At 41.6% G+C, this 27,461-nt stretch overlaps 1 protein-coding gene across 5 annotated transcripts in view; it reads right to left on the bottom strand.

Annotated features, from left to right (window-relative positions):
- SENP2 (SUMO specific peptidase 2) overlaps window positions 1-26,959 on the bottom strand; it is a 238,984-nt gene extending 212,025 nt beyond the window's left edge. For 2 of the 5 annotated variants that reach the window (XR_003857454.1, XR_003857453.1), the window contains exons 1-2: window positions 26,609-26,958; window positions 8,430-8,491 (exon numbers count right to left, since the gene is read on the bottom strand). Coding sequence is in view for 2 of the 5 variants with exons in the window: in XM_029606475.1 (XP_029462335.1) it covers window positions 8,430-8,491; window positions 26,609-26,787 (241 nt within the window). In the remaining 3 variants the exon portion in view is untranslated. Of the gene's footprint in view, window positions 1-8,429; window positions 8,492-26,608 lie in introns of all 5 variants that reach the window. The other 3 variants (XM_029606475.1, XM_029606476.1, XM_029606477.1) reach the window with 3 other exon arrangements.
- Window positions 26,960-27,461: the final 502 nt, after the last annotated feature.

Here is a 27,461-nt window from a genome sequence, read left to right as displayed (position 1 = left end):
ACATCTACTGATACATCAGTCCACTATAAACAAAAAAACTCAACCCCAACTCCCCAAAAAGACAACCGTGGTTCACCAATGAACTCCGTAAACTCAAACAATGCCTCAGACAGAAAGAGAGCAAATGGCGAAAAGCCCCCTGCCCCAGCACTCTATCCGCCTACAAACACGCTCTCCACCACTACAGGAGCTCTACCTTAAGATCAAAAAGGGATTTCTATGCTCACAAGATTCATGACCTTATCTTCAACGCTAAAGCATTATTTTCTTACATATCCGAACTAACACAAACCAATGCACCAGCTATCCCTAACGACCAAGCACAATCCAAAGCTGATGAACTAGCTCTTTTTTTCCAAAACAAAATCTCCAACCTCTTAACCCGCTTGCCCCCTAGCCCCTCCTCGCCCTCTAGATCATACCATCTCCTAAACAAAAGAATCACTCTTGAATCATTTGAACCCACCACTGCTGTAGAGATCCAATCGCTACTAAAGAAAATGAAACCTTCCTTCCACCCCTTCGACCAAATCCCAACTAAACTTCTCCTGCTAGTGCCTGACACTATTGCCAAACCCCTGGCTGATATCATAAACTGTTCATTATCTCGGGGTATCTTTCCAGACGCCCTAAAATTGGCCTCGCTTAAACCTCTCCTAAAGAAACCGAATTTGGATCCAAAAGATCCCAACAACTACCGCCCTATTTCCAATCTCCCTTTTATAGCCAAGATTATGGAAAAACTGGTCAATTCACAACTTTTCGAATACATTGAAGATCACAAAATACTATACCCCACCCAATACGGGTTCTGCAAAGCATTAAGTACCGAAACCTTACTCATATCCGTGACAGACCACCTCATCATGGGCCTGGAAAAAGGTCAATCCTTTTTACTGATTCTCCTTGACCTCTCGGTGGCTTTTGATACCGTAAACCATTCCATCCTCCTCAACCAGCTGTCGGACACTGGAACAACAGGAACGGCTTTTACATGGTTTAAAACCTTCCTATGAAACAGAGGTTACAAGGTCAGAATCAACAATAAAGAATCCCCCCGCTGCAACTCTTCACTAGGAGTTCAAGGTTCCCCACTCTCTTCAATATATACCTTCTCCCACTATGCCAGCTGTTAACCAACCTTAAACTAAAACATTTCCTATACGCCGACGATTTGCAAATCTTAATCCCTATTAAAGAATCCATAACTAAAACACTTGAGTACTGGGAAAAATGCCTCTGAGAGATTAATCTCCTCCTAGCTAGCTTGAACCTGATACTAAATTCAGCTAAAACGGAACTCCTCCTCATCACCCCGGAAAACAACAATATCACACAAAGCGCATCATCTAATATATTCGTCACCCAAGCAAGTGACCTAGGAGTACTAATTGACAACCACCTGAATCTAAAAACATTCATCAACCACACAACCAAGGACTGTTTTATAAACTGCAGGTACTAAAAAGAATCAAACCACTCCTTCACTTTCAAGACTTCAGAACTGTCCTCCAAGCTGTTATCTTCTCCAAGATAGACTATTGTAACTATCTTGCTAGGTCTCCCTTCCTCATCCATCAAACCTCTCCAGATGCTCCAAAACGCGGCAACCAAAATCCTGACAAACACTAGAAGAAGAGACCACATCTCTCCCATTCTCAAAAATTTACACTGGCTGCCGATACAGTTCAGAATACTTCACAAGTCCATCACCATCATCCATAAATACATCCACAACCAAACCCCTCTTAACCTTCAAATCCCGCTCAGACTACACACCTCATACAGACCCATCAGAGAAGCCTATAGAGGATCTCTGCATGTTCCCCAAACCAAATCTACACGTCATCTAGCATTCAGAGACTGGGCTTTCTCTACAGCGGGACCATCTATTTGGAATGCCATTCCCCCTGATCTTAGACAGGAACCATGCTTTTTAACATTTAGAAAAAGGCTTAAAACTTGGCTGTTTAAACAAGCCTTTCCAGAACCTAATTGAATCACCGCATTCTTATCTAGAGACATGTCAGCACTATGTAAATAACTGTTCCTCTTACTGTTAAGTTACTCTAGCTTTTTCTTCTTCCCCAGTTCTAACATCCCTGTTATACTGTAATTTCTTGCTTCTCTTCACCTGTTAATTGTTCAAGGTTATTACACCCCCTGTTACCTGTAAACCAGCATGATTTGATTATATCATGAATGCCAGAATAGAAAAGCTCTAAATAAATAATTATCGAACACACAACAATTTAAGATAAGTTTTTAAAGTTATTTCAAAAAGCATTCAAATACATCATAAAGTATCCCTATCTGTTCCCTTCTAGCATTTTACCTACTTCATACATCACTTACATTCCCCCCTTATACACCTACAATTCCTTCTCATTACGGCCTAAGATTCATGAGGGTCCTGGCACCTTTATAATGCACTTAAAACAGAGTTCTGTTTTTTGTTGTTAGATATGTTGAATTTGGTCTATTTTATTGTTTTAATTTTAAGCAGATTATGTATGTTTAAAATGTAAGCATACATAAAAGGCGGAGTTAAAGGCACACACATTTAGGTACATCACAGCAGAAGAATGTGCGGCAATCAATTAAACTGGACAATAGCACTATAAATGAAGCATAAATAATTTAATGAGTGCACACACCAATAGTGCACAAAATTTGAATACTAAGCGTAAAAACGTAGTTATACAAAGCCCCGACACGGCCATGTTTCGCGTCAGGGGGATGAATTCCAAAGTTCTATGAAGACAAAATCCATACAGATATTGTACAGTGTGGCAGGCACAATGGTAACATTAGTAAAAGGTTAAAGATAAACAAGGTACTGTAAAAAGCAACAAACAAACTAACAACAAAGCAGTCTGAGGCACAGAAATAATCTGATAACATGTAAGTGAACCCTATGTGGATGGGGGAGGGGGGAAGGAAAGGAAGGAGGGGATTGGGGAAGGGAAGGAGAGGGAAGGGAGGGAGGGGAGGAAGGGGGAAAAGAATAATGAAAAAAGAGAGGGGGAGGGGGGAAGAAAGAAAGAAGGGGAAGAAAAGCGGGGCTTTCTTCCCCCCCTCCCCCCTCTCTTTTTTCATTATTCCTTTCCCTTCCCTCCCCTTTTCCCCCTTCTACCTTCCCCAATCCCCTCCTTCCTTTCCTTCCCCCTCCCCCCTCTCTCCCTCCCCCATCCACATAGGGTTCACTTACATGTTATCAGATTATTTCTGTGCCTCAGACTGCTTTGTTGTTAAGTTTGTTTGTTGCTTTTTACAGTGCCTTGTTTAACTTTAACCTTTTACTAATGTTACCATTGTGCCTGCCACACTGTACAATATCTGTATGGATTTTGTCTTCATAGAACTTTGGAATTCATCCCCCTGACGCAGCCTGACGCGAAACATGGCCGTGTCGGGGCTTTGTATAACTACGTTTTTACGCTTAGTATTCAAATTTTGTGCACTATTGGTGTGTGCACTCATTAAATTGTTTATGCTTCATTTTTAGTGCTATTGTCCAGTTTAATTGATTGCCGCACATTCTTCTGCTGTGTTTAAAATGTAAACCATTTTGATTAAATTTTATTTGTAAAAGCAGTATACAAACACTTTTAAATAAATAAAATATAAATCTGAATTGTGATGTTTAAAATTATTTTGTTGCGGATGAGACTGTAGATAGGGTGTAAACCATTCGAGTACCTTGCCATTGATGCCTATATTAAGATTATTACAGAGAATATTGTGATCTAGTGTATCAAATGCAGCAGTTATGTCTAAGAGACTGAGGATGTAATCTATATTTGAATCAAAACCACGAATTATGGAGTCAAATGATGAAAGAAGTAGGGATTATGTACTGTGGCCTTTTCAGAAACCATATTGGTTTGAATGTAGGATGTTCTGTTTTTCAATGTATTCACTAAGTTGGTGTAATACCACAGATCCAATGACTTTTGCTGGAGTTGTCAGTGATGCAATAGGACGATAATTACTTAATATAATTGTGTCTGTTGATTTTTTTCTTGGGAATTGGTAAAATTGAGGATTTTTTTTTTTTTTTTTTTTTTTTTAAAGAACTGTTGGAAAAATACCAGAGGATAATGATAAATTAATTAAGTGAGTTAGTGATGGTGCAATTGATTCATTGGTGTCTTTTAAGAGTTTGCCAGGACATGGATTATAGGGACTGTTAGAAATTTGTATCTTTGAAAGAATATGAATAGTAGTGTCAACTGTTATTTTTGAAAATTCTGTCCATGAGTAAGCAGGCGTATGTTGTGTGTTAATTGGAATAGGTAAGTGGTCAAAATATAATTGAGAGAGTTTGAATTTTGTCGTCTTTAAAATAATGTGCAATATCGTTACAAAAAGTCAGATGGTGGGTTTGAGAGATTTTTTGTTGTAGTTGATTTGTTTTTTGTACCGAAGTAAACAGACATAGTAATCGGATTTTCATTCAGGACTGGGATTTTTCCTCCAACGTCGTACAAGAATGGTGTAATTTGATTTTTAAACGGCATATGTCTGAGGTGTACCATGGTGCATAGGAGCGTGTCCTAGCTTGACAGAGTTTTATATGGGTCATTCGATTGTAATGGTTCGATACTATAGTAAACCAGTTTTCAAATTTTGAGTTTATGTCAATTTGAGATTCAGTTTGTATAGGTAGGAAGGTGTTGGATGAGGCAATCACTGAATGAGACAATATCAAATTTTGATCTTTTGTAGAAAGAAATAGGCATTATATTGATAGGCGATTTATGGGATAGAAGGATCCTTTCAGTATTATAAGGAAGGGGTCAGACCATGGGGCAGCAGAAATGTCAGCTTCAAGAGAAACAAAAGGAAGTATTGTAAAACACTAAGTCAAGAGTTTGGCCAAGTTTGTGAGTGGGCCCCTCTTTTATGATGAGTTGCTGGCTCTTTTGCAATAGACAGCCTGCACCTCTTCAACTGAGGCTCCTGAAGCTGGGGTCTATTAGTAAAAATTTGTAAACTATCATTAAAATCATCCATTATCCCTGAAGACTGGAGGGTGGCTAATGTAACCCCAATATTTAAAAAGGGCTCCAGGGGCGATCCGGGAAACTACAGACCAGTTAGCCTGACTTCAGTGCCAGGAAAAATAGTGGAACGTGTTCTAAAGATCAAAATCATAGACCATATAGAAAGGCATGGTTTAATGGAACAAAGTATGGCTTTATCCAAGGCAAGTCTTGCCTCACAAATCTGCTTCACTTTTTTGAAGGAGTTAATAAACATGTAGATAAAGGTGAACCGGAAGTTGTAGTGTATCTGGATTTTCAGAAGGCATGTGACAAAGTTCCTCATGAGAGGCTAAGTAAACAGTCATGGGATAGGTGGTGATGTCCTTTCATGGATTACAAAACTGGTTAAAAGACAGGAAACAGAGAGCAGGATTAAATGGACAATTTTCTCAGTGGAGGGGGGTGGGCAGTGGAGTGCCTCAGGGATCTGTACTGGGACCTGTGCTTTTCAATATATTTATAAATGACCTGGAAAGGAATAAGACGAGTGAGATAATCAAATTTGCAGAGGATACAAAATTATTCAGAGTAGTTAAATCACAAGCGGATTGTGATAAATTGCAGAAGGACCTTGTGAGACTGGACAATTGGGCATCCAAATGGCAGATGAAATTTAATGTGGATGAGTGCAAGGTGATGCATATAGGGAAAAATAACCCATGCTATAGTTACACAATGTTAGGTTCCATATTAGGTGCTACAACCCAAGAAAGAGATCTAGGCGTCATAGTGGATAACACATTGAAATCGTCGGTTCAGTGTGCTGCGGCAGTCAAAAAAGCAAACAGAATGTTGGGAATTATTAGAAAGGGAATGATGAATAAAACGGAAAATGTCATAATGCCTCTGTATCGCTCCATGGTGAGACCGCACCTTGAATACTGTGTACAATTCTGGTCGCCGCATTTAAAAAAAGATGTAATTGTGATGGAGAAGGTACAGAGAAGGGCTACCAAAATGATAAGGGGAATGGAACAGCTCCCCTATGAGGAAAGACTAAAGAGATTAGGACTTTTCAGCTTGGAGAAGAGACAGCTGAGGGGGGGATATGATAGAGGTGTTTAAAATCATGAGAGATCTAGAATGGATAATTGTGAATCAGTTATTTACTCTTTTGGATAATAGAAGGACTAGGGGGTACTCTATGAAGTTTGCATGCAGCACATTTAAAACTAATCAGAAAAAGTTCTTTCACTCAACGCACAATTAAACTCTGGAATATGTTGCCAAGGGATGTGGTTAGTGCAGTTAGTGTAGTTGGATTTAAAAAAGGTTTGGATAATTTCTTGGTGGAAAAGTCCATTACTTGCTATTAAGTTGACTTAGAAAATAGCCACTGCTATTACTAGCATCAGTAGCATGGGATAGACTTAGTTTTTGGGTACTTGCCAGGTACTTACAGCCTTGATTGGCCACTATTGGAAACAGGTTGCCGGGCTAGATGGACCCTTGGTCTGACGCAACATGGCATGTTCTTAAAACTTTACCACACTGGCAATACTTGAACCCAGGCAATTTAGGAGCCATGGAAGCACTGAAAAGTGCAATTTTTTGGGTTTTTTTTAGAAACTCCAAGGAGAAGGAGAGAGAGAAAGTCTCTGTGTGCGACTGGCAGGAAGGAAAAAAAACAGTCTGAGAAGATGACGATCATGCAGGAAGACGCGAGCAGCCATACAGAGCCAAAGTTCTGCAATCAAGAAGCTCCGCATATTTTTTGCTAATTAGTACGACTGTGCTTGGAGAAAGCTCACAAGACAATGCCCATGTGGGAACTACCATACATGTTCAGTACAGCTAAAAGCTCTAATAGCTAGGCGAGACGAGCCCATGCAGTGTCTTGGATGGCCATCACATGTATTGGCTAATTCAGCCTGCTTACTGATGGAAAAATTGTGGGTTCTTATAGCATACCATTTATTTTCTGTGAGCCTGGTAAAGCCTGCTGTGCATAAATCACTACCTCATTTACATAGAGATGAGCAATACCTTTTTGGCTTACCTGGTAATATACTGAAGGAGCATTTAATGTGCATGTTAAAGCCTTATTTATTTATTTTATTTAACTAACAGCTTTTCTATACCGACATTAAAGTACACATCATGTCTGTTTACATAATAACAAAAGGTGGAAATTACATATAACAGGGAAGGGGGGGGGGGACGACAACTGAGAAAGAGGTTCAAAACAGCGAACCAAAAAACTAAGTGAAAGGAGAGAAACAGGAAAAAGGTAACATTTTTAACAAAACTGGGAAGTATACAGGTTATACTAGGGTATTTGATTTACAAAATTTACAAATGAAGCTGAAAAGATTACTTTGTCTAGGGGGTTGGCTTACATAGATTAAATAAGGTAGCCTTAGGGGTAGATCTTAGGGGTAGATCTTTAAAAAGTACGCTGGATTTTATAAGATACGCGCGTAGCCGCACGTATCTTATAAATCCGGGGTCGGCGCGCGCAAGGGGGTGCACATTTGTGCAACCTGCACGCGCCGAGCCCAGCGCGCGCTGCCTGTTCCCTCCGAGGCCGCTCCGATTTCGGAGCGGCCTCGGAGGGAACTTTCCTTCGCCCTCCCCCCACCTTCCCCTTCCTTCCCCTACCTAACCCACCCCCCGGCCCTATCTAAACCCCCCCCTACCTTTGTCAGCAAAGTTACGCCTGCTTTCAGCAGGCGTAACTTTGCGCGCACCGGCCAGCAGCCCCGCTCCGTCCTCCGGTCCCGGGGGCTGGTCCGGAGGCCTCGACCACGCGCCCGGGCCAGCACCACGCCCGCCCCGGGGCTTTACTCGCGCCAGCGGCCTATGCAAAATAAGCGCGCCGGCGCACGAGGGCCCTGCGCGCATAAATCCGGAAGGATTTACGCACGCAGACCTTTTAAAATCCGCCCCTTAATGCATTGCATGCTATTTTTAGCATGTACAGAAGGCCCTTATCATTCATGTTAGTTTGTGGCATAGACCCCTAGAAATGCCATCACTGTCTGGTTTTCATCTATTCAGAAGAGTCAATATTCAACCAGATATGCTAGGCTAGATTTAATGAATATGCAAAAACCAAGCATGGCCTAGCATGTCTTAACAAGTGACTCTTGAGTAAAGATAAAATTAGTGATAGCAGATATAGCAACTTGCATTTTTTTTTTTCAAGAGATTACCTGGAGTGTGTCCAATCAACAGTAGGCTGCCGATCTGTTTCAAACCCTTGCCCTACCTAGAAAAAACAGTCTTCATTTACACATAAAGCCTATCCACACCAGGGATGAATTAGACTCAGAGTAGCTTGGCACTGGTTGCTTAAAAATATTTCACTTCTGTAGTATGCTTATTCAGGGAACATTTTAGTACCAGATTATAAAGCGAACCAGAGTGATACTGTACCACGTTCTAGACGTTGCTTTTTTGTTGGTAACCATTCAGAGTCATCTGCAGCTTGGTGAACACTAAAAAAAAATTAAAAAAAGGGAAAAAAATCATGATCAATCAACAGAGCCATTAACTGCTGTGCTGGCAACAGAAGGAGAGCTAAACAAACACTTAACATTACACATAATGATCCTTTAAGGTCCATGTCCAGTCTGAAAATCCCATGCACTTATTTTTGAAATTGTTTACATTGCTCCAACAAACGATCTCAACCAACAGGAAACCTAGCAAATAGAACACCACCAACAATTACAGAGAGATCAAGGAATAGAAAAATCCTAGGTTATCAGGCTACCAAAAATCTGCTGTGACCTGAGGCTACCCTCTGCCAATGGGCCAAACAGATAAAGAACCATGGACCCAGTTAGCTCTCTGCTGCCAGGCTTCCTAGATGAGAAGCCACCACCAGGCTCTGAGTAGCTAATAATAAAAGCTCATGGCACCAGATCCTGACCAGGTTGAGCTGCAAGTCCAAAAATAGGAAGCTATTGGGTATGCTGTGCTGCCTCCCACCATCACCACATATACAAAATAAAAATAACCTAATACCTAATTTAACTACCAGTCTTAATTAGTAAGTTGCTAGCTCACTGATTCAGCACTTGCAAGCCCAGTAAACAAAAAGGGCGGTCTATGTGAAATGATTTATCTCCATCCGGTCTCCAGGAGACAGGCATGCATATTACTAAAGTACCAGCTGTACTAGCATGAGCTGTCCATGCTACTATGCAAGCCACTTCTCATCTTTGCTCTCCTCCCTTCCACTAATCTCTTTTCTCTCTTTCTATTAGGCTTGCAGACTGCATCTAAGGTTTTCCTTTTCCAGCAGTTCAGAGCAAATTTTCTCCACTCACAAAACCTCAAAGATTATACACATTGTCAGACCGACGCAGAAAGGTGCATTCCGAGCAATGTACTGCACTGCCTGCAATTCTATGCTTATTTTGTGAGCATAAACTTTACAGCCGACGTAGTCAAGTTTTACGCTCATAAAATAAGTGTTTTAAAATGGGAGTAATACTTAGTGCAACCGCATGGAAATACCATTCAAATGAGGGTATTATTACTCCCCGAGGCAGAGCAGTGCGTTGGGCGAATTGTCATTTTCTTAGCGTTGGAAACTTAACTCCAGGCCAGAGATGGAGTTAAGCTTCTAATGCTACTGCGCTGATCACATTTGGTTAAAAACAGAAAAAAAAGTTTACCAACTAACTGCTATCACTTAGCTGGATAAGTACTATGCGCATCTAGTAGCACCACAAAAATGTTAAGTAAGAAGCTATTATTAAGCAGTGGAAACTAAAAATTATGCAGTTTCTTCAGTCATATTTTTATTGTAATGAATTCCCTTTTGAAAAGTTGACCATGTTTAATGATTCTAATCAAAAATTAAAACCCTGCAGATAACAAGAAGTCCAACAAATTACACATTTCTTTCAGCACATTTATCTTTCCTATAAATCATGTTACTAAACACATACTGCCAATGTCAAAAGGCAGGCTGCCTGGCATCTCTTCTCTTGTTCCTTTGGTAGTTACCAATAGGTTTCTCAGTCCCAATCAATTACTTTCAAGTGTGGGGAGAAGATACAGATCCTGTGCATGCTGGAAAAAGGGAAATGCAGAAAAATCTCTGCAACAGGCACGTCAAGCCAGAATCACTCAGCTATCTTGCATCAGAGCGGCCCTATACCTCTAGTGGCAGAGGGTTGGGTGGATTTTGGTAGCCGCGGGTACCAGCACCAACACAACCCTCCCTCCATCCTTAGGATAAGGCGCTGCCACTCATTCACACAAGGGCTCACTTGGGTAGCTGAATAAGTTGCGGCAGCCACTGCTACTTATCCAGATAAGTAGCAGTGCTCTGCACCAGATACCCGGATAAGTGACAGCAGCTCGCCACTGCCAGATACCCAGATAAGTATTGACTTTGGTAAGTGTCAGTGGTTGCTGCCACTTAGTCAGATAAGTAGCGATTGAGGGAGTAGAGCAGGGGGAGCTGAGACTCAGCAGCAGCAGCGAGGCAAAACCCAATGGCTACCGCTTCAGGCCAGCGGCAGATGTGGCCAATGGATGGACTCTGGAGAAGGTGCTGCCAGGATGCCTCCTCCCCCCACTTACCTGAGTTAAAATGTGGTTTCGGCCAATGCCAAACGTACATTTTACAGTTTTTGCTTTTTTTTTTTTTTTTTTTTTAAACTCCCATTGCATTTGCATAACATTAGCTTACTGCATTTGAAGTTAAAAAAATTTAACCTGAGTGTTAATGTGTGCTGGAAACCGCATGTTTTTTTTGTTTTGTTTTTTTTAAATGTTCAGCTTATTGCATCAGCCCTTTAATGAGCAGGATTTGAGGGCAGATGAAAACTACCATCACTGTTGCATTAATTGATGCTACTGCTGATAATTTTAGAGGGACCAAAGATTTAACAAGCATAGAAAATGAAGTATACTCCCGCTCAAAGATCATCTCACCAATGCAGGATAATGTAAGGAAGTTTAAAATAACAGTGCCTACATTCTGTCTGTTCTCTGGATGAATAGAGAACCTCAGTCTCCAGTGCTGTCAATCAAGCACTCAGGACCAGATGTATTATTTATTTTAAAAACTTGTATTTGTATGGCACTTATCCTAGGGTCTAAGCAGCTTACAGTTAAAAACATACTGAAATTTAGACAGACAATTCACAAATCAAAACAATGCAAAACTTTAAAAATGACAGCAGTCATGATTTAAAGGAGGATATTAATTATTGCTAGAAGACAGCATTTAAAACTTAACATACAGTTATAAGTTAAATGCCTCCCGGAATAAGTGCACTCATAAGCAGTGCCGGGGGGCGAAGGGGAAGGGTGTCAACTCCCAGCTGCTGCCCCAAAAACAGCAGAGTCCTGATCCCATGGTGGAAGCAATATAAACATTTCAATACAGGGACTGCAACTGCCAGCTACACGCTCAAGGCCCTGCCCCACACACAAATTTCCATAGTAACAAGCAGCTCATATGAGAGGAGGGGGCCAGGGAATTGAGAATGCAGCCAGCAGCTGTAAGTTCTGCATTTAATTTAATTTTTTTTTTTTTTTTTTAAAGTTGCTGCCACCACATTAGATAAGCAGCTGGGTGGCAGGTCCATAGAGGCATAGCAACAGTCAGCAACAACAATCCTGGCACCTATAAAAGTTTGGCACTGGAAGTAGTTGCCTATGTTACCTATTCCTAAATCTGGGCCTGCAAGCACTTTTTAGGAATAATATTTATTTAGCCATTTTATATACCATTGTTCCAAGTGAAGATCACAATGGTTTACATCATGACAAATATAATAGATCTCCAATCACATTCTTATGATGAGTTCTTATATCATACATTTTAGAGAAAGACACATACATTGACTAAGGCAGTCAGAGGAGGAGAAAAATAAGGGGTGAAGTAGCAGGGATTAGGAAGTACTTTTTGCAAAAAGTGCTGAGGGATATAAAGTGGGAGAGGGAGTGGAGCGAGGGTGTTTCAGATAGATTTATGTGTGCTGGGATGGAAAGAGTAGTATTGAGGTCTATAGATAGGTTCATCATGGAGTTTGTCAGCGTAGGAGCAAGGGATGATTTCAGAGAGGTTAAGTAAAATTCTAGGCATTCTGAAATAACTGCGTTTTGAGGTCACGTCTGAATTACAGTCTCAGTTAGAGAGATGGAAAGTGTAGGGCCTGCAATGGAGAACATATCTGATGTGTATTCTCTAATGATGGCACAGCTAGTAATTCTTTATTAGGAGATCTTAGTGATCTCTGTGGCTTGTTTGGTTATAGCGCCACCCCTACCAGGCCGGTCTCAGAATGGAGGAAAGAATGTATTAATGTTAAGACTTTGTAATGGATTTGGGCTTGTATCTGTAGCCAATGCAGAGCTAACAGTGATTTTGAGTTGTGATCAAATTTCCTGGATCCTGTTAGGAGTCTCACTGCAGCATTTTGTAGTAGTTATAAAAAAAATCCTACAAGACCTTTAGGTGCTCCGAGTAGAAGAGAGTTGCAGTAGTCTATGTTTGAAAAAAATGAGGTTTTGTAGTAGTAGTCTACATGAGTCAGCAATGGTTTCAGACTACGTAGTAACCACAGTTTAGCATAGCCTGATTTGATTAATTTGTTACATGTTTTTCCATAGTTAGGTTCTCGTCAATCTGTACTTCTAAGTCCCATATTTGGTCTGAGGGTGTAATATTGAAGTTACCTAGATCAAGTGTCTGTGGAGATTTTATTGGAGGATTTCTTCTTAACAGAATGATTTAAGGTTTTTTTTTGTGTTTAGAGATAAGTTTGAGATTCGATAGTTCATGTTGAATAGCCTTCATGTATGATGCCAACATCCTTTCTGTATTTTCAACGGAAGTAGTGTATGGTATGTAGAACTGAATATTATTGGCATATAGATAAGAAGGCAATTCCTAGATCAGTTAGTAATTTACATAGTGGAAGCACGTAGATGTTGAAGAGAGTTGCAGAAGGTGCTAAATCCTGGGGGACACCAGCATCAATCAGGAAGGTGTTGGAAATATGGTTGCCCATAAGAACATGCCATACTGGGTCAGACCAAGGATCCATCAAGCCCAGCATCCTGTTTCCAACAGTGGCCAATCCAAGCCATAAGAACCTGGCAAGTAGCCAAAAACTAAGTCATGTTACCTTTGCTAGTAATAGCAGTGACTAATTTCTAAGTCAACTTAATTAATAGCAGGTAATGGGCTTCTCCTCCAAGAACTTATCCAATCCTTTTTTAAACACAGCTATACTAACTGCACTAACCACATCCTCTAGCAACAAATTCCAGAGCTTAATTGTGCGTTGAGTGAAAAAGAACTTTCTCCGATTAGTTTTAAATGTGCCACATGCTAACTTCATGGAGTGCCCCCTAGTCTTTCTATTATCCGAAAGTGTAAATAAGCGATTCACATCTACCCGTTCTAGACCTCTCATGTTTTTAAACACCTCTATCATATCCCACCTCAGTCGTCTCTTCTCCAAGCTGAAAAGTCCTAACCTCTTTAGTCTTTCCTCATAAGGGAGTTGTTCCATTCTCCTTATCATTTTGGTAGCCCTTCTCTGTACCTTCTCCATCACAATTATATCTTTTTTGAGATGCGGCGACCAGAATTGTATACAGTATTCAAGGTGCGGTCTCACCATGGAGTGATACAGAGGCATTATGATATTTTCCGTTTTATTCACAATTCCCTTTCTAATAATTCCCAACATTCTGTTTGCTTTTTTGACTGCTGCAGCACACTGAACCGACAATTTCAATGTGTTATCCACTATGACACCTAGATCTCTTTCTTAGGTAGTAGCACCTAATATGGAACCTAACATTGTGTAACTATGGCATGGGTTATTTTTCCCTATATGCATCACCTTGCACTTATCCACATTAAATTTCATCTGCCATTTTGATGCCCAGTTTTCCAGTCTCACAAGGTCTTCCTGCAATTTATCACAATCTGCTTGTGATTTAACTACTCTGAACAATTTTGTATCATCTGCAAATTTGATTACCTCACTTGTCGTATTTCTTTCCAGATCATTTATAAATATATTGAAAAGTAATGGTCCCAATACAGATCCCTGAGGCACTCCACTGTCCACTCCCTTCCACTGAGAAAATTGTCCATTTAATCCTACTCTCTGTTTCCTGTCTTTTAGCCAGTTTGTAATCCATGAAAGGACATCGCCACCTATCCCATGACTTTTTACTTTTCCTAGAAGCCTCTCATGAGGAACTTTGTCAAACGCCTTCTGAAAATCCAAGTACACTACATCTATCGGTTCACCTTTATCCACATGTTTATTAACTCCTTCAAAAAAGTGAAGCAGATTTGTGAGGCAAGACTTGCCTTAGATAAAGCCATGCTGACTTTGTTCCATTAAACCATGTCTTTCTATATGTTTTGTGATTTTGATGTTTAGAACACTTTCCACTAATTTTCCTGGCACTGAAGTCAGGCTAACCGGTCTGTAGTTTCCCGGATCGCCTCTGGAGCCCTTTTTAAATATAGGGGTTACATTAGCTATCCTCCAGTCTTCAGGTACAATGGATGATTTTAAAGATAGGTTATTTGAAATGTCCTTTTTGATAAGAAGGAGGTGAACCACTTCATTACATCTCCATCAAATCCGATTTTCTCAGCTGATAGCATAGAAGGATATTGTCCACAATGTCGAAGGCAGCCGAGAGGTCAATTAGCACCAGGATATAAGATTAGTCATTGTTAAATCCCCGTAATATGGGGTCCATTAAGGATACGAGTAAAGTCTCGGTAGAGCGATTTATTTTGAATTCAAATTGGTTTGGATGTAAAATATTTTGGTCATCTAGATAGTCTTCTAGTTGTGATAATATGGCTTTCTTTTTCTCTCAGCTATAATACTGACTCTGGCCGAGTCGGGCATATTCCAATAAAGAATCCCTTGATACACCGATCACTACCGTTTGTTCTGCTTTCCAGCACGATAAATTGAAACAGGGTTGGGTGGGGGCTATTTGTCCTTTAATTCTTGTAGTAGGGGATTCTATCCTGGTGCATAAAAACCTGACTCTTATAGTGTGTCATCAGCTTAAAGATTTGAAAGGGTGTTATGTGATTTTGGATTGTGCGCTTTTCAATAGTACCTTTACTTTGGTGAATGTTTATGGCACCTATAGCAATCGGGCATTGATGGATACTCTTGCTGGGTTTGGCTTTGATCATTTGTGCTTGGGGGGTGATTGGAATGTATGCCTGGACTCGATTTTTGACAAAACATCCACATCTGCTTCTGGGACCCTGGTGGTGCCTGCTACAAGGGAGTTGACCGAGACGTTTATGCTAACAGATAGCTGGAGATTTCTATACCCCACCACCCAGACTCTACATTCTACTCCCAGAGACACAACATGAATACTAGGCTGAATGACTTCTTATGCTCCCCTGCTTTTGTTTCTAAAGTTAAAAGTAGTGACACCTTGGTCAGTATACTGTCTAAACATTTGCTAGTGGAAATTACTTTGTTTCTCGGGGATGGGACCCCAAGGATATCTCTTTGTAGGCTAAATACAGCTTTGTTAGGGCATAGCCAGTTTCCAGTTTTGCTGAAGGTCACCATTTCTGAGTTTAACATTAATAGTCTGGTCGACAATTATTCCCCGGTTCTTTGCTGGGAAACTTTTAAGGCATGGTTTCAGGGTAGATTGATTAGTTTTGTGAGTTACCTCAAAAAAGAGCATTTGGCTAAGGTTCGGGATCTGACAGCCACGATTAAGTGGCTGGAGGATCAGCACAAGCGAGATTGCTTGGTCTGCACTTACAAGCAAGCTTAAGGCCTCTCGGAAAGAATTGCGCACCCTTGAGTTGGATAAGATTTAACAAGCCCTCAAATTGGTGAAACTCAAAATTTATCAGCATAGAAACAAAGCTGGTGCTTTTTTTAGCACAGGCGATCTGAAAGAGGGCAGAGAAGTCCAATATTTTGTGGATTAAGGGGGATCGGGGTGAGGATTTGACCAGTTCCAAGGGTACTGAGTAGGCCTTCTTATACAATTTTGGAAATTACTATAGGTGACCCAACTCCTTCCTCTCCCACGGATATTATTCATTCTTAGAGACTCTCGAGCTTCCTCACATATCTGCTGTTCAGGGGGAGATGTTAGCAGCTCCTATCACCTCACGAGGTACAGAATGCGATTAAGTTGCTGTCCGGGGGTAAGTGCCCAGGACCTGATGGCTACTCCTTTGATTTTTTTTTTTTTTTAATCTGTTGGAGGTTTCCCCCTTTTTAGTACCTGTGTACAATTTTGCTGGAGTCCTGATGAGGGCCTGGGGACTTTAACTGATGCTACAATCTCTCTTATTTACAAGTCTGGGTGTGATCCCTTGGAATGTGGGTCTTACAGACCTATTTCACTTCTTAACTCCGCTTTGAAAATATTGGCTAAAGTTTTGCAGCTATGTCTTGAGTCTGTTCTTCCTTCCCTAGTTCACAGGGACCAGACTGGTTTTGTGAAAGGGCAAGTCTCAACTCTTAACACTAGACGATTGTTCAATATTCTCCATTTGGCTAAATGTCAGGATCTCTTGGGGGTCGTTTTGTCTTTGGATGCGGAAAAACCCTTCAACAGAATCTTTTGGCCACTTTTATTTGATCAGTTTCTTATTTGGAGTCAAACCATGTATGCTAATCCTAGAGCTCGGCTCTTAATCAATGGTTCCCTCCCTTTCTCCTTTTTTTCTCTATAGAACTGGTACCAGGCAGGGTTGTCCCATATCACCCTTGCTTTTTGACTTGGCTATTGAAATCCTGGCTTCAGCAATCTGTCTTCACCCTGATATTCGTGGGGTACGGATTGGGAATATTGAGCACAATATATGCTGACGTCATACTAATTTATCTTGCCTCGCTGAGGTCCTCTGCTCCTGTACTGCTGGGTCTTTTACATCAGTAAAAGGATTTTGCAGGTTACACAATTAATTGGGGCAAATCTGAGGTGTTTTCCTGGGTCATGAACGTTTGCCTCCCGGACTGTTTGGGTGCCTTCAGGGTGGTGACTGAGGGGTTCAAGTATCTAAGTATTTATATCCCCAAGGATTGGGCTGAGCTTTATATACATAACTTTGCAGGCCTTATTGGTACGATTAAGAAAAATTTACTGGATTGGGCGGACCTCCCTTTGTCTTGGACTGGGCGGATAAATTTACTAGAGATGAGCGTATTACCTAAGCTCTTATATGTGTTTCAACATGTCCCATGTAATATTCCCTTGAAAGTGTTCGATCACTTCATAGCTGTATGGCGAAATTCATTTGGAATCATAAACAAGCGCAGATCAGTTTCGTTCAGTTATGTATGTCTAAGAGGCAAGGTGAAATGGCATTGCCGAACTTAAGTCTATTACTGGGCAGCTAGATTAGCGTGTCTTAACAGGTGGGCTGGTCATAGTGATGCTCTGTGTGTAATGTTGGAACGCGTGCAGTTATAGGGTAGTTCCCTCGCTATGTTGCCATTTCTCCCAGACATCTCCTTGTTGAGAAGAGCAGCTGGCAGGAGCCTTCCCATTACCTCACTCACTCTTAAGGTGTGGTCTCAGGTTCTTAATTTTCTTGGTATCTAGTGGGGAAATGTTACCCATTGCACCGATTTATGGGAATACTTGTATTTTGGGGTACACTTCATCAACAGAGACCTGGAGAGACTTGGGTTTATTTACAATTATGCAACTCTGGGATGAGGATGGTTTCCAATCCTTTGAGGATCTCTGTCAGGAGTATGACCTGCTTGAGTCTACGCGAGCCCATTACCTAAGGTTGCGTGAGGCTTTGGCCCTTCATTTAATGTTTCTGCACTGCTGGGGTTGATACGTAAAATGGAGAGATATTTGGGGGACCCCAATGCCTCAATAAAGGGGATAACTGACATTTATTGGGGTATACCATCTCGTCCGTTTGGTGAGGAAACATCCCAGAAATCGATTGCACAATGGAATTTGGACAAGGGTACTGCTTATGACTAAGGTTTGGAAACACATTTGACTAGCTGTGCACCATAACTATTTGTGTTAAACGAGTTGAGCTAATTATCCGATTGATGCACAGTACTTACCCAACACCTCTTTTTTTATGGTAAAATTCATGGGGACGCAGCAGTTACATGCTAGCGGGGCTGTGGTGAGTTGGGAACGAACATGCATATGTGGTGGTACTCTCAAAGTGTATGTCACTTTTGGGGTCAAGTTATGCAGGAAATTGCTGATATACTGGGATTCCCTATTGGTATTACTCCTACATTGGGTCTTCTTGGTAGGTGGGTTAGACGATTCCCCAGAAATACAGGTGATTGGTAGGTCAGCTATTGCTTGCTGCCAAGTTTACTATTGCCACCTTTTGGGAAACTAATTCTGGGATACACCATTGGCAGGATCAGGTTCAGATAACAGCAGGTATTGAGCATTTGCGATTTGCTTTACAAAATTAAAAAAAAGTTTTAAATATCAAAATATTCTGGGTCTATGTCATGCTTATTACACGGCAGGTTGAAAGTGCTTGCTTTGAAGATGGGTGGGTTTGACAGCGGATTATATTGCCTTTATCAGGTTTGTTAAAGCACTATGTTTATTTTGTCTTCTATTATTGTCTATTTTGGAAACTTGTTAAATAAAAAATGTTTTAAAAAACTGAAAGGAGTGAATTCCCCACAGAAGTGCAAACTTTTGTTTCAAGCAGTCTCACAATTGCATGCGTCAGTTGTGCTGGTTGAGAAGACCCATCTGAAAAAGACGCTTTGAGAGCTTGATGACTTTGCCGCGTTATCCTCACGTTTTTTGCTGCATGTACTCGCCAAGAGAAATACATGGGAATGGGTATCTTGGGTTTTTTTTTTTTAAACCTTTCAGTGTGAGATTAGATCTGTATATAGGGAAGAAGGGGGAAGATATATTATAGTACATTTTAAAGTTGGAAAGGACAGTTATATTCTAGTCAGTCAGTCAATCTATATGTCCCAAATAAAGATCAGGGAATATTTTTTGAATCACTGTCAGAAGTACTGCTGACTAAAGTTGAGGGAGGGCCAATAGTGAGAGAAGATTTTAATTACTCGCAGAATGAGCAAGTTTGCTCACCATAAACGGTATTTTCCGTAGATAGCAGATGAATAAGCCATGCTGACCCTCCCGTCTCCCCGGACAGTTTTTAACCTATGCATCTCGTCTTGCTTTGTAACTGACTGAGGAGATTTGAGGTAACACAGGAACATACAGGCAGATACACCTCACTGGCAAAAATCAGTTTAGCTTTGAGAGCTCCGCCATCTAGTGGCATGGAGGACGTCCCAGACAGCATGGCTAATTCATGCTGCTTATCTATGGGAAAAGAGCAAGTTTGCTCAACGTAAACTGTGTTTTCCGTAGATAGCAGATGGTCTGCCGGTCTAAGCAGTAGCAGGAGGTCAACGGATGTAGCGAGGACCTTGGGGCTGTGTTGCAACAGCCAGGATAGTGCCTTCATGGAGATTATCTAGTGAAATACCACAGCAATGACCAGGTGCGCTTTGGGGGCAGCAGACAGGGTCAGTGAGAGGTTATATGTGTGCACCCAGTGCAAAGAACTCCTGTCTCTCAGAGAACAAGTGTGATCTCTGGAGGCTAGAGTGGCAGACCTGGAGGAGCTGAGGCAGACAGAGAGTTATATAGATGAGACCTTCAGGGACATAGTAGCCAAGTCCCAACTCCAGTCTGGCAGTCCTGGTGCTGCCTTGGAAGAGGAAGTTCTCCTGGTCGGAAACCATCAACTTGTGCAGCAGGAAATGATCCTGTAAGCAAGGACCTGCTCTCCATTTGGTGCATTGTCCTCTCGCACTGAGGACATGTCTCCCACGGCTACTGCCCAGAATGGAAGTGTTAGGTCGACAGTCATAGCTGGTGATTCGAATATTAGGAATGTAGACAGCTGGGTGGCTGATGGGCGTGAGGATCGCCTGGTAACATGCCTACCTGGGGCAAAGGTGGTGGGTCTCATGCATAACCTAGATAGGATTTTAGACAGTGATGGGGAGAAACAGGCAGTCGTGGTACATGTGAGCACCAACAACATAGGAAAAGGTGGGAGAGAGGTTCTAGAGCCAAATTTAGGCTCTTAAGTAGAAAGCTGAAAACCAGAACCTCAGAGTAGCATTCTCTGAAATGCTTCCTGTTCCACACAGAGGTCCCCAGAAGCAGGTAGAGCTCCGGAGTTTTAAATGTATGGATGAGATGATGGTGCAATGAAGAGGGATTCAATTTTGTAATGAACTGGGAAACCTTTTGGGGAAGGGGGGAGTCTTTTCCAAAGGGATGGGCTCCACCTTAGTCAGGGTTGAACCAGGCTGCTAGCGCTAACCTTTAAAAAGGAGATTGTTCTAGTTTAAAAGCTGCTCTAAGGGGAAAGCAGACAGTCGCTCAGCAGCATATACTTCGGAGGGAGGTATCTTCAAAGGATACTAAAAGCATTACAGTTAGGGCATCTCAACAGAGAGGTTCCAATAAGAAAACTAGTCCATGTGCCTATAAAAGTAGAGAAGCATCTGAGATAAAAGATTCAAAATTATCCCTATCAATTAAAAAGCAGAATGAAAATACAAACAAAAAACAAACTTTTAAATGTTTGTATGCTAATGCCAGAAGTTTAAGAAGTAAGATGGGAGAATTAGTATGTATAGCAGTGAATGATGACATAGACTTAATTGGTATCTCAGAGACATGGTGTAAGGAGGATAACCAATTGGACAGTGCTATACTGGGGTACAAATTATATCACAATGACAAAGGAGCACCCAGGAGGCGGTGTAGTGCTTTATGTCCGGGATGGCATAGAGTCCAACAGGATAAACATCCTGCATTAGACTAAATGCACAATCAAATCTTTATGGGTAGAAATCCCTTGTGTGTTGGGGAAGAATATAGTGATAGGAATATACTATTGTCCACCTGGCCAAGATGGTGAGATGGTCAGTGAAATGCTAAGAGAAATTAGGGAAGCTAACCAAATTGGTAAATGTATCATTGGGACATGCTAGAGAGAGATAAAGTTCCAGGATGGAATAAATGACAGTTTTGCAGGGCTGGGGAGGAGCCAAGATGCCAGCGATGTGTGTGTAGTGTTCAGGACGCTGTTCATTTCCTCACAGTAATTTCATCGATTATACTGAATTAGATGCCTCCAAAATGGAAAGGGAGAGTGCGGGTATTTCCCTCGGTGCCCTCCTTTCCACCGGGGCAGCGAACTATCTCTGAACTTACTACCTACTACCCGAAGACGGAAGTGGCGTCTCCTGCTGGGGAGACCGATAGAGGAGCATTGGCCTTCCCTGGGGAAACCACTCTCAGTCCTCTGTGTCCTAGAACACCTTCAGCGCCATTTTCCCAGCTGTCCTCGAGTCCAGTGAATGCAGATACAGAACCAGTGAGTTCTGGAAAGGCAGGTGAGGGAATCACCGCGGGGACTGGGACTATTACAGCGGCATTGAAAGAGGGGAATGTGGCGAAAGTGTCCCTAGACCTGGAACCCCATATGGAAGTGATTGGTGGAGGTGAGCCTGTTAGAACTCTAACTTTAAGTACTCCGAATGTTTTACAAGCTGAGGCTCAGTTGGAACAGGGAGCCATGAATTGGAGAAATTTCTTACCTGATAATTTCGTTTTAGTGCAGACAGATGGACTCAGGACCAATGGGTATAGTGTACTCCTGATAGCAGTTGGAGACGTATCAGATTTCAATCTGATGTCAGCCCTAGTACATATACCCCTGCAGGAAGTGCAGCTCTTCAGTATTCTCCTCGAAAAGCATTGTGGATATATGTGTGACTGACTAATTTGAATAACCTGTGTAACTTCATAACTTGAATCAGTTGAATTGGCTATAGCTGGAGACTGCCATTGCCCTCAACCGGGAAACGTCGACACCCAGTAGGGTGGGTGCCCTAGATGAAGGAAAGCCTGGCTTACCCTTGATTTCCTTGCTCTCTGAGTTGTCCCCAGAGGCTTTCATGAGTAACGGCAGCCATGGGTGGGATGCTGAGTCCATCTGTCTACACTAAGGAAAACGAAATTATCAGGTAAGTAATTTCTCCCATTTCCTAGCGTGTAGCAGATGGACTCAGGACCAATGGGATGTATAAAAGCTACTCCCGAACTGAATGGGAGTCTGCCCGTGACCCACTTAGTGCTGCCCTTGCGAATGCTGTGTCCTCCTGAGCCTGAACATCCAGGTAGTAAAACCTGGAAAAGGTGTGGATGGAGAACCATGTCGCCGCCCTGCAGAACTCGGCAGGTGACAGCATCTTGGTTTCTGCCCAGGACACTGCCTGGGCCCTAGTAGAATGGGCCTTGATTTGTAGAGGCGGCAGCTTGATGACTTCCTTGATCCAGCAGGCTATGGTTGCTCGTGAGGCTGCTTCCCCTTGCTTCTTCCCACTGTGAAGGACGAACAGTTGGTCTGTCTTTCGTATGGATTCAGACAACTCCAGATATCTTTTCAATAAAGTATATTTCTTACCATTTGCTCGTACAAGAGAGAATACGGCACAGCACCAAATTGATTTTGAAAATCTAATGGACTTTTTAGAAACCTCAACAGTAGAGATATACGAAAGATCAACACTATTGGTATAAAACAAGACCTAGGTCTTGTAATGCGAAATTACTTCCAGTATATGGGGGTTAATTTCCTGGGTCAAGTTGTCCAAATCTTCCCAGATGTGGGACGGCTTCCTGTCATTACGCCAGGAGACCCGTACAATGGGCGCCGCTTTTCAGTTGAGGTATTCCTACATTTTCTTTGTACCAGAACAGCTTAAAATGTTACTTGAAGCTCGTAAACGGCTGGTGCCTATCCCCTCTCTGCAAGAGAGTCCTATATCTAGGCAACAGTAATGGGTAGTAGATAACACGTTAATTTAATTTAAAGAAACAACTTATCTTTATTTGCTCCTTTAATTTGTGCATGCCTCCTCTGGAATGACTTGAGGTCTGAAATAATGATTTTTTTCTTATATGAGAGATAATATTAAAGAAATTTCCAAATGTTTCTAAACAAAGAGATATGCTTTGTAACTATGTTAAAAAAAAAAAGAAGGGCAGTTTTATGGAGCAATTGGTTCAGGAACAGAGAGGGGGAGCAATTTTAGATCTAATTCTCAGTGGAGCACAGGATTTGCTGAGAGAGGTAATGGTGGTAGGGCCGCTTGGCAATAATGATCATATGATCAAATTTGAATTAATGACTGGAAGGGGGGACAGTAAGTAAAACCACGGCTCTAATGCTAAACTTTCAAAAGGGAAACTTTGATAACATGAGAAAAATAGTTAGGAAAAAACTGAAAGGAGCAGCTACAAAAGGTAAAAAGTGTGCAAGAGGAGTGGTCATTGTTAAAAAATACCATCCTAGAAGCACAGATCACATGTATTCCACATATTAAGAAAGGTGGAAGGAAGGCAAAATGATTACGGCATGGTTAAAAGGTGAGGTGAAAGAAGCTATTTTAGCCAAAAGATCTTCATTCAAAAATTGGAAGAAGGATCCAACAGAAGAAAATAGGATAATGCATAAGTGTTGGCAAGTTAAATGTAAGACATTGATAAGACAGGCTAAGAGGCAAAAACTCATAATAAAAACTTTTAAAAATATATCTGAAGCTGAAAGCCTGTGAGGGACTTTGTTGGACCATTAGATGATCGAGGGGTTAAAGGGGCACTTAGGAAAGATAAGGCCATTGCCAACAGATTAAATGAATTCATTGCCAACAGACTAAATGAATTCTTTGCTTTGGTGTTACTGAAGAGGATGTTGGGGAGATACCTGTTCAAGATGGTTTTCAAGGTTGCTGATTCAGATGAACTGAACCAAATTATGATGATCTGAAATTTGTAGTAGGCCAGATTGACAAACTGAAGAGCAGTAAATCACCTGGACCAGATGGTATATACCCCAGGGTTCTGAAAGAACTAAAAAATGAAATTTCAGACCTATTAGTAAAATTTTGTAACCTATCATTAAAATTATCCATTGTACCTGTAGACTGGAGGGTGGCCAATGTAACCCCAACATTTAAAAAGGGCTCCGAGGAGATCTGGGAAACTATAGACCAGTGAACATTGTGGAAACTGTTATAAAGAATAAAATTATAGACATGGTTTAATGGGACACAGCCAGCATGGATTTACCCAAGGGAAGTCTTGCCTCAAAAATCTGCTACATTTTTATGAAGGGGTGAATAAATATATGGACGAAGGTGAACTGGTAGATGTGGTGTATTTGAATTTTCAGAAGGCATTCGACAAAGTCCCTCATGAGAGGCTTCTAAGAAAACTAAACAGTCATGGGTTAGGAGATATTCTTTTGTGGACTGCAAACTGGTTAAAAGACAGGAAACAGAGTTGGATTAAATGGTCTTTTTTCACAGTGGAAAAAGGTAAACAGTGGAGTGCCTCAGGGATCTGTACTTGGACTGTTTTTTTTTTAATATATTTATAAATGATCTGGAAAGGGGCACGATGATTGAGGTGCTTAAATTTGCAGAGTAGTTAAATCATAAGCGGATTGTGATAAATTGCAGGAGGACCTTGCATCCAAAGGGCCCAGATGAAATTTAAATGTGGACAAGTGCAAGGTGATGCATATAGGGAAAAATAACCCTTACTGTGGTTACACGATGTTAGGTTCCACATTAGTAGTTACCACCCAGGAAAGAGATCTAAGCGTCTTAGTGGTTAATACGTTGAAATCATCCGCTCAGTGTGCTGTGGCGGTCAAAAAAGCGAACAGAATGTTAGGAATTATTAGGAAGGGAATGGCAAATACAATGGTGGATGACATAATGCCTCTTTATTGCTCCATGGTGAGACCACACCTTGATTACTGTGTGCAGTTCTGGTCACCTCATTTAAAAAAAAAAAAGAAGATATAGTTGCACCGGAGAAAGTATAGAGAAGGGCAACCAAAATGATAAAGGGGATGGAACGGCTCCCCTATGAGGAAAGGCTAAAGAGTTTAGGGCTGTTCAACATGAAGAAGCGACAGCTGAGGCGGGATATGACAGAGGTCTACAAAGTCATGAAAGGACTTGAATGGGTAAATGTGAATTGGTTATTTACTCCTTCAGATAATACAACAACCCGGGGGTACTCCATGAAGTTAGCAAGTAGCTCATTTAAAACAAATTGGAGAAAATTATTTTTCACTCAATGTATAATTAAGCTCTGGAATTCATTGCCAGAGGATGTACTTACTGCAGTTTGTGTAGCTGGGTGTAATAAAGGTTTGGATAAGTTCCTAGAGCAAAAGTCCATAAACTGCCATTAAAAAGGATTAGTAACATGGGATCTATTCATTTGTTTGGGTACTTGTTAGGTGCTTGTGACTTGGTTGGCTACTATTGGACACAGGATACTGGGTTTGAGGGACCCTTGTTCTGACTCCATATGTCATCTCTTATGTTTTTATGGGAATTTATAATAAATTGCTACAAGCCCGACAAGATTTAAACTCCCTTGCGTCAACCAGATTTAACTCTACAACAGTTGTTTGAGTTTGGGAACAAGGCAAATAAGTTATTAGCCAGATGCCTCAAAAATCAGTTCTCACAAACAGGTTGTTAAAATACGAAATCAGGGGAAGCTCTTTTTTTTTCCAGTGCTAAGTTCAGATGACTCAAATGAGGAAAGTCTAATTGAAACATATCTAGCGGAGGTGGAGCTGCCAGAATTAACACCAAAACAGTAGATTTGACTGGACAGAGAGAGTCAGTGGAGGTACTACAGGTGATTAAAAAAACCTTAAAGTGGGAAAGGCTCTGGGGTTGGATGGCTCCACAGCAAGGTTCTATAAATATTTTTCTGCCAGTCTAGTAGCCTCACTAACCAAAATCTTTTAGAACAGATAGGTGCTGCAAACTCTGCAGGGATCACAGTATTACAAAGGGTGGGAGAGACCTGGAATTATAGGGATCTTATCAGCCAAACTCCCTTATTTATGGACCAGGCAGGTTTTATTCCAGGTAGAATAGCAGCTGATAATATATGGGAAATATTTAACCTAATCCGGTGGGCGCAAAAGAGCAAAATCCCCACTGAGCTCCTCTCGATGCTGAAAACGCCTTTGATATGGTCCATTGGCCTTTTGTTTTCAGGACGTTAAACTCGTGGAAATAAAAATTGATTTGCACCTTCTTTGCTCGGCCTCAGTGATCCCGTCATTCGAAGGGAAATGTTGCGAGGGAGGGGCGTACAAAACTGGTATGATAATCAAAGAACGCAAATAATAAGCAAGAAAGCGATATTAAATTTAGAGGTCGGGTGGACTATGCAATACTGTAGCAAGAAGGGGAAATAAGCAATGGGTTTAATCATATTCCATTATTTCTAATGCCTTCACTGCTTTATGGGATTTGTAGTCCAAGTTTTTCTACATTAAATCTGCACTTCAAACACCACACTGCGTCAAGCAAGATAGACAAAGGCCGAGAAATGGCCTAAAACTTCCCTCCAAATACTGATCATCCCCACAGTTCACTTTTATTCTTGCACAGACAGAACAAGTCTACAAAAGTATCCCTACCCTACCGTCTTCTCTCCTCACTCACCTCTGGCGAGCCCGTTTCCTGCAGGAGATCAGACTCGCCTGCGTTTTACACTCCGGGTGTTGCGGGGCGACCCAGGAGCTTATACTGTTAAGAACCCATTTGTACATCCCAGGCCCGGTCGCTTCGCTCCGTCTTTCTGTGCAACCTACCCACATAGGGGCGTGCGACGATGACGCCATCTACGACCTGCAGCAAGTAAAGGTGTCGGTATTGTTACATTGGACTATTCCACACTCAGTTGGGCTACTTTTATTCCTGTTGTGCAGGAAACATATTTATGTGTGGGTTAACTAGCTCTGGGCTGGCAGATTGCACAGCCGAGTGCTAACAACCCTTTACATTACTGGCGCCTTTTCTTTTCAGGCATCCCAGCTAGCAGTCGCAGAGTGATGACTCATCGGCAGCTGCAGCCAATCAGAGATAACAGGAACGACAGGTCAGATACGGAAACCAACTGTTGCTGCAGAACACGGCAGTGAGAGTTGTTTCAGCATATTTCTATCGTGCTGCTCTTAGCTTTTGAGAAAACAAGTTTTCTGTTTTCACATCTGGAGAAGAAGAGAGGAGGGATTTTTCTCTGATACCCTGAAGAATCATTCCAAACTCTCCCTCATCTTTCTTAGCAGCTGACAAGGAGTAAGGAAATCTCCCCCCGCCCCTGAATCCAACCCAGTAACTGCAGAAGTCAAAGTTCCTGCAAGCTCCAGATCTGCAGAGAAGGAGAGAGCAGAAAGAAGTTACAGAGTTTACCAGCCCCCGCCCTTCCAGGGACAAAGACGGCAAATAAAGCAGCAGCTAGGTGGTTTTTGTGAGCACCCCTCACATTCATATCACTTTCTTTTGCAGCACAAGC

This window comes from Rhinatrema bivittatum, chromosome 6, assembly GCF_901001135.1.
Source record: "Rhinatrema bivittatum chromosome 6, aRhiBiv1.1, whole genome shotgun sequence".
In the NCBI taxonomy this organism is placed as follows: Eukaryota; Metazoa; Chordata; class Amphibia; order Gymnophiona; family Rhinatrematidae; genus Rhinatrema; species Rhinatrema bivittatum.
The sequence above is the reverse complement of the archived record's forward strand: the minus strand, read 5'-3'. Positions and strand labels throughout refer to the sequence as shown.